The sequence below is a fragment of the Stegastes partitus genome, unplaced genomic scaffold, assembly GCF_000690725.1.
Source record: "Stegastes partitus isolate 25-593 unplaced genomic scaffold, Stegastes_partitus-1.0.2 Scaffold212, whole genome shotgun sequence".
In the NCBI taxonomy this organism is placed as follows: domain Eukaryota; kingdom Metazoa; phylum Chordata; class Actinopteri; family Pomacentridae; genus Stegastes; species Stegastes partitus.
This window is the reverse complement of record NW_007577943.1, coordinates 147,063-155,172: the sequence shown is the minus strand read 5'-3', so window position 1 is coordinate 155,172 and position 8,110 is coordinate 147,063. Positions and strand designations below refer to the sequence as shown.

The window sequence follows — 8,110 nt, the reverse complement described above, 5'->3', positions numbered from 1 at the left end:
TATGTTAAGGAGTCATTACATTTATACAGTCTTACAATTACAACTGGCCCTTTGAGTGTAAACATAATGCTTTTGTGGCCCAGGATGAAAATGAGTTTGACACTCCTGGGCTCGGGCTATTCAAGTCGTCTGTTTCTGTGAACATTGGGCCGAGAGAATGAACTAATATAATTTGAGAAGCTGCACTTTCACATTCAGGAAAATGTTTAATTTCATGTCAAGCTAGTTAGCCAGGTGGAGACCTGTCTTTGTTTACTATAGCACTCCTATGTTACTTAAAAAGGAGCTAAAGAGCTCAGATTTGGGCATTTATTTTAATCATTTCTTAGTCTTTATTCTCTTACTTACTAGTTTGGGATAGAAAATGTAAAGCAAATTGTGAAAATTTCAATCAATATCTCATTAAGATGACAATTTCAACTAGCTTGTTTTATCTTGACTACAATGGTCCAAATTCTCTTTGTACAGCACTTTGACAGAAAGCACTTTATAAATAAATTCTGATTTAAATCCAGAGCTAAGTTAGCAAACAAACAAAACAATGGAGAGAGCATTTTGGGGATTTGTTACTTACCAGTTTGAAATTCTCTGGTACACACTAAATAATATTTGTTTTCCCACACACAGGTTTAGAAGATTGATTCTTCTGTTAAATATGAAGCTAGCACTAGCGATTGTTTAGCTTACTCAGCTAACATAGAAGTACAGGAACACAAGTAGCCTCGCTAAAGACAACGGTGGCAAAATCTGAATTCCAGCCTCTGTAAAGCTCACAAATTAGCATACTGTATTTAAATTTAATGTGTAAAAAAGACAGAAGAGCATATTTTAAATCACAACCAGGCCGTTGCTGGTCTCCAGTTTCTATGCTAAGCTAACTGGTCCCAGCTTTTCTAATGTTAACTCAGGGTTTTTGTGGTCTGCTGTTACAAAATGAGCACTGAAAATATGCACTTTGACACTATTTTCAGGTACTTCAGAGCCAAGAGAGGTGCTACAAAAACAAGGAACTTAGAAAATGTATTAAATTCAGTTGCAGCTTAAATCTGAACAGCTTCTAACTACGAAGTGAAACTATTTGTTTTTTCTAACTTAGACACATCAAATTAAGCCTAAATTTAACGCTTCACTGATACAAAAAAAAGTCTTCATATTTGATGAACTGTTTACGTATTTCATTAAACAAAACTATCAGAACCAACTGTTCCATCTGTAGAGCAGCATCTCAGCTACTGCCCTCAGAGGTTTTTCATGCTTTGCTTAGAGACAAAAGAGACAACGGCCCACAATGAGCAAAATTATTTTAATCTTTTTTTTCTTACAAAAACATTGTCAGGGAGAGTTCAAAATGAAGCATTTTAATCGGGAACATACAGTGGCAGCAGCCATTTCAGAGATATTTTACAAATATCAAAGAAACAATGACTGGAGGGCCAAAGTGCAGAGTTCCCTCCTGTAGCGACAGAAGCCAAACATACAGCTGCGGGTGCTCGGTGTCTGTATGAAGATGGCATTTCTTACTACAACAACCCCGGTCTTTAAATGTTAGAAATTGTCTGTTTGCAGAGATTTCTGGCCATGCATCGACCTGACCACTTCGTAGAGCCGTCAGTAGCCTTTGTGCTTCATTCAAATCAAGCACTAGAGTACTGGAGGCTCGGAGTGGAGCCACAGAAACTTTAAAAATGAAAGCGAGGTATAAAGAGGTTTCCAACACTCACCTTTCCTGTCTGAACACTGGGGTTGCACTAAATTAACTGGCAGCTTAAATACATGTTAAACTGTTTAACAGTTAACTTTTTTAAACTTTGCTAAACGAGGTCCGCTGGACACTGAAGGAAACTACAATGCTTCCTCCAACAGAAAGGTGTTGGCTTGCTTATAATTTCTTTAGCTGTGGTTGATGATAGAAAACTCAGAGGGCTGCTGCTCCTCCTTCCTTGAAAGCTGTGAGTGGTGCATCGTAGGTAGAGTACAGTAGCATTTGGCATCATCCTTCACTGCAGCTCTGAGACAACCACGTCGTGTTTTAGAAGCTGCTGTTTCTCTAACGGGGTCCGGAGGTGCTGTGTGGTGGTGAGGGAGGTGGGGGGTTCTGGCGCTGTTGAAAGGTGTGGTAGGGGTGTCAGTAGTCGTCTCCCCGGCTCACCACCTCCTTGCAGGTGGGCCTGAGCAGGATGGTGTGCTCAAACTGAGCGGTGTAGCAGCCCTTGGTGTCGCAGAGCGGAGGGTAGGGGTCCACGATGCCCAGGTCGCACAGGTTCTTCAGGGCCATCAGGTACTTGCTCTCGCCGAGGCGGTCCAGCCAGCGCCGGCAGAACGCCAACGTGCCAAAGTTCTCGTTGATTACGTTCAGCAGGTGCTTTGCTCTGGGCAGCCTGGAGAGGAATGAGGAAACCACACGTCAAGTCCAAAATATTGACATATTACACAGCTCAGTTCCACAGTGAGCTCCACTGACAACACATGAGTTTATTAACAGGCGACTACTGATCCTCTGCTGCAACATCCAGTCGACCTGTTTATGATCAGTCAGGTTGGTCTAGCACTACCACAAAACTGCCTAAAATCTTCTTCCAGCAATAGATTACGTTCTCAGATTTCTTGTTCTTCTTACCTAAAATATTTAGTTTACAATTATATAAAACAGAAAATCATCAAATAGTCACAATTGTGAAGCCATTTTCTGCCGTCAGCTACTCAAAGACATCCTGTTCTGTTGTTTCTTTACCTGGTTTATCTATTCATAGCCTGTGCAGTCGATAGAATGTTGGAAAATAGTGAAAAGGCACTTTGCGAGTTCTCAAATCCAAAGCTTATATCCTCACAGCGTTTGTTTTTATGCACACAAAGCCAGAGACAAATCCTCACATTTTAGAGACTGAAACAAGTAATTATTGTGGTTATCAAAGCTGTTGCTAATTAATGCTTTGTTGTTGACCTACAATTAAAGGTGATTTAACCCAGAAAGGCAAAACACTGATGGGAAAGTTTCGTTTGTGATGTCACAGAAGGACAGACTCACCTGATGGGGACGTGGCCGACATCAAAGTTCTTCATGTAGTGAGAACACTCCATGTCGTCGTGCACCACACCTTTCCCTGTGCTGCCAAACGTCTCAATGGCATAAACCTCTCCTTCCTGCACAGTGAAAACACACCATCAGTAACAGGGTGACTGCAAGTTAGCCAAATGAAAGGGCCTACATGGTTCTGAATACACAGTTACTTTCAGTTTTCCTGTCTTTGTGTGGCTGGGAGATGTGCTGCTCTGTAGCATATTGTGACTTTATGGTGAAATTGTTCTTGTGCATTAAATCATAAAGACAAGAATTTAACCTGATTCAACCCACAGTATTGTCAGGAAGTTCAATCACCCAGTGGTTTTATTATTACTGAGACAAAGGGAAAGAAAACCAGTATTAGAGTAAAAGCCGGACTCACCTCCATTCTTGTGGCTTCTCCTCCTTTAACTATGGGCACAGTCTTTCCAGCATGTATCCTGTACTGACCGATCGAATGACCATTCAGGTTTCGGATTGGCTTCACTGGAACAATAGAAACAAGTTCCATGAAGAAAACATGTTTAAATAAAAACAGTTTTTATGTATCTGTAACTATTTGTGTGTATATATAGATATTTCATTGAAGCTAAAAACAAGGAGGGGATAACATTTCAAGAAAAAACTAAATGTGTAAATTTAAAAGGAAAACAAACTTGTGCTAATACCAGTGTTTTCTCTTGTAAATGTATGACTATAATCTCAGAGAATATATGAGTTGTTTTCTCAGCATATTGCCATGTCTGCCAGCTCCATACATGATGAAAACTTGTTTTTTTTTTTTTAACCATAACAGCCCCAATATGCTGCTGTAATTATATTTAGTACACATGAAGTCCATTAAGCTTAACCAAATAAAGGCATCGTGTAAAGCATGACGAGACATTATAGTGTTTCAAAAAATGTTTTAAAAAGGGGGTCATGATATCAATGAACCTTCATAAAAATGATTGGAATGCAGTGGAAGCTAACGGAAGCATTTTGAAAAGACTGACACTGATCTCCTGACTTGTTCACTGTCATAAGTCCAGCTGTTGGTAGCATCTGCTCAGTTGGAACAGATGTCCACACATCTGTTTCAGCAACGTTACCAGTCCAGGAAATCTGTCAGGATTTACTGTCACCTCTAAACGAGTGTTGTTGATACAGCTCTTGACCTTTGTTTCTATTTTGTTGGAAGGATATGTGATTAGAGTCCTCCTGCTCTAATTGTTGTTGCTAATGCTAATGCTAAATAGAAGCATCAGCAGGTTGCTTCTATGTAGCATTATGTTGAGGCTCAGACAACAGCTGTTTCACAACTTTCTACTATAGTGATGATGAACTTGACCGCTACAGTTAGCAGAGTTGGACAAGTGCTAGTTTCTCCTTTCTTGGACGGTGAAGAGGTGCATTTGTTTTACAATACGTGTAGTCACTACACACACCTGTAACTCCATTTCACTGTTATAACCTTCTCCATCAAGGTAGTTCAAGGGCCTGTTCAAGGTGCGGTGCTGAATTTTGAACCAGTACTTTCGCATTTTGACAGTGAAGGAGCGGCATTGACAATTTGCAGGTTGAGAACTGAGAACTGCTTGTTTCAGGGACTGGGGTCGAGATTATTATGACCAACAAGACCAACTAAAACTTTCTGACCGCCATTTAAAAAAAAAAACAAAAAAAAACTAGAGGTTGTCTGCCTAAACTAAAGAGGAGGAAAGAAGTTTTCCTATGATCATGAAATCAAAGCAGCCGAAAAATGGCTGCCGTTTAGAGCCAAGTGGCAAAACTAGAGCATCAAACAGCAGGAAAAATAAGACACAAATGGACTTTTCAGCAGTGGTCCGTGGGAGAGACAAACTGCCTTCTTACACAGCGGTCTTTCACAGAAGTTCAGAATAAACCGGAGTGAGCTTTAATGATGAAACTGCTGATCGAACAGACGCATACACTGATGACAAGGCTCTCTTACAGCTCTTAGAAGAACAGCAGAATAGCAAGTACTTGAATTGAAGCAGTGGCCCAGAACTATACAACATCTAATTTAAAATCAAATCCTTAGACAACTAATGCCAGAGTGAAAACTGTTATGTCACCTGCTGATGTGAACTAAGACAATCATGAGGAGCTGAGATCATGATTCAGCAAATACAAAATGGTATTTGGTATCAAACAAATTCTGGTCTCAAATGAGCTGCATTTCTGCTGCCTTAAATCCCAGGTTTTCACTTGTTATCCACTGCTGCAGAGTCTGCTGAACGGCTGAACGGCTGCTTTATGTAACGTGTGGGTGTTTATTTATGTGTTTTTTAATACCCAGAATCTGTAGACAAACACTTCTCTAAAAGCACAATTCAGATGTCGTGCAACAGAAATAGATAACAGTAAATATCAAAACACAAGCTAAGGGTGAATTTGAGGGAGGAATTTTCAGCGTAACATAAACAACAATTTTCTGCGGAGATGTGTCTGTTGTGTACGTGTCCACCTGCGATCCCAGCTGTATGGACAGGTGAGAACGTACCTTGGTATGTTTTGCCATCAAGCTCGACCTCGTAGGACTCCATCACCTCTTGGATTGCCTCTCCGACGTCACACAGACGGACGTCAATGCCGGCGTTCTGCAGCAAACACACAGGAGACGTACAGGCTCAGTAAACATTCGACAAGTGAGGGGTGTTTGTGTTGGCATGTGTGTATTTGAGTCTTACTTTGATTCCAGTATTGGTGGCGTCTCTCACAGCCTCCAGCAGCTTGTCATACTTTGGGTTAAATGTGACAGTGAAGGCACAGTCAATGATTCGCCCTGCAGACAGACACCAGACAGAAGGACTTTAAGTGACTTATGTTTTGAGAAAAACTGAAAGTTAGCAGCATGAGGCCTCACTTTCAGCAGACTTGTGGAGGATCTGCTGATGTCTTAGAGCTGTACATTAATTACTGTGTGCTGACAGTGGCGGCTGCTCTATCCATTACAGATACAGAGTGGGCCTTGAATGCATCGCTTTTCAACATCAGCACTAAATGCTGCCGGAGCAGCACTAAATTCTCGTGGTACCGTTGATGTGCGTGCCGAAGTCGATCTTGCAGACGTCGTCGTACTGCAGGACGGTGGTGTCTCCGGCGTTGGGAGTGTAGTGGGCAGCGCAGTGGTTCAGGGAGCAGCCGGTGGGGAAGGCCAGGCCGGCGTTCAGCCCGTTCTCCTTTATCAGCTTACGAGAGCAGTCCTCCAACCGCTCGCTGGAGGCAACAGGTGAATCACATGAGAGGGGAATAAACAGGAAATTAAATTCTGTTCAGCAGAGGAAATGAGTTTATACCCTCCAAGAGCTCTTGTTATTATTTTTTGTATTTGGAGGAACATCATTCTCTGAATGTTGGAGCTACAGGTCCCATCATTTGAGGCTTTGGGGTGTTTAAGCAGCAAATACAACAAAACTATTAAGTGTATTAGTCATGCATTAGCATGAACAAAAGACAAGCAATATGAGAAAGACAATTACATGTGCTAACAAATGCTCCCATCTTGGGGTTTTCAGGACCTTGTGAATAGAAATTTTCTGAAAGCTCCAAGTTCACGACTCGTTACAATTTAGACGATGTTTTCAGAAATGAAGGACACAACTGAAGGTATTTTTTGTTAGACAAAAAGGAATATATCGTGAGTTTAGTCAGATTGTTTCTTTGTAATTTTCTAATGTTGGAGGAAAATCTTGACATTTCCAACAGCGTCATCGTTTCATTATATCTACATTTACCTCCCTTGTTATCTGCACATTAGCTTGGTAGCTTCTAGACAACAACAGTAACACTTTGTTGCATTTAAGAGTTTTAAAATTATATCTGAAGCAAGTATAAAGTCTTGTACAAAGTGTATTCAAAGTATCAACTGTATATAAAAGTTACACAACTAAATAAACCACAGATTTTTAAAAAAATATATATATGTGAGAATATTTAGGATGCAGAGAAACAAAACAGACTTTATTTTTCTGTCTGTCATAAAGGCTGTCAATAAAACATGTTGCTGCTTGTTTGCACACAGTGATGCATGATGATGTGTCTGTAGCCTTAATGTTGCTCCTGGATTTAGTTTTGTTTCTCAGTTTTGTGTATCATTATTGATGCTCTTTTACATACACAGAATGATCTGAGGCCTCCTCTTCCACAGAACTGAGAATGAAAAGCATAACTGAAATGCTTTTAGAATGTGTTTAATAGATATTCATCATGGCTGTACAGATAACTATCTACTCTGAAGAAAACTTCAAACTGTGATGATGCTCAGGGACGTTCTGGAGCATCTACTTTCTGTGAATTCCAAGCACATCAAAAGTAAGAACCTCCTCACAGTGTCTGACAATGTGTGCATCATGTCATTGTGCTTGTAACTGAAGACGAAGGTCAGGTTTTGACACAAAGGGTGAAGATGATAAATGGGCTGAACTGCAGTAACCATCCTACAGCTGAAGTTACTGCTACCCTTATCTCGAACCATTTGGTTTGAAAAGCTCTGATCTACATCTACAAATAACACAGATGAAGTGGGTCGTAGCGATAACAGCAGCCTCACCAGATTTCGATCATGGTCATGCCGGGTTTGAGGAAGCTGCGGACGTGCTGGCGGACCTGTCTGTGGGCCTCGGCTGCCTGTCTGAAGTCGTTCCACACCTCCTCGTTGGCTTTATCCAGCACCCGCTTCTCGTCGCTGGTCGTACGCCACGCCGCACTGCGACTGGGACACAAACAGCACAACACATTTGTAGTCCGGGCCCCAAGGCAAGAGTGCTGCTCTAGCAGAGGTGGAGGTATCAGAGGGGAAGAAGGCCGCCAGTGTTGAACAGACAGTGGTGAAACTAAACATGTTTGTGCTGCAGGCAGGAACTGGTTTGACAAAAGCAGCAACAACAAAGTCCCTGATTCATCATCAGACCGGCATCACCTGACCAGGGTCGATGACTTCATTTACATCTTTCAACACTTGAACACTGTGCAAATACAAATATATTCAAATATAAATATATTCACACAATATTTGCAAGTAAAAGCTAGACTCAAACAAAGTTT

General features: G+C 41.2%; 1 protein-coding gene across 1 annotated transcript in view; it reads right to left on the bottom strand.

Moving 5' to 3' along the window:
• Positions 1-1,286: 1,286 nt before the first annotated feature.
• LOC103356637 (methionine aminopeptidase 2) overlaps positions 1,287-8,110 on the bottom strand; it is a 12,422-nt gene continuing 5,598 nt past the window's right edge. The window contains exons 5-11 of the mRNA XM_008280863.1: positions 7,617-7,778; positions 6,102-6,283; positions 5,755-5,849; positions 5,568-5,664; positions 3,444-3,547; positions 3,026-3,141; positions 1,287-2,378 (exon numbers count right to left, since the gene is read on the bottom strand). Of these exons, the coding sequence (XP_008279085.1) occupies positions 2,126-2,378; positions 3,026-3,141; positions 3,444-3,547; positions 5,568-5,664; positions 5,755-5,849; positions 6,102-6,283; positions 7,617-7,778 (1,009 nt within the window). The 3' untranslated portion in view covers positions 1,287-2,125. The remainder of the gene's footprint in view (positions 2,379-3,025; positions 3,142-3,443; positions 3,548-5,567; positions 5,665-5,754; positions 5,850-6,101; positions 6,284-7,616; positions 7,779-8,110) is intronic.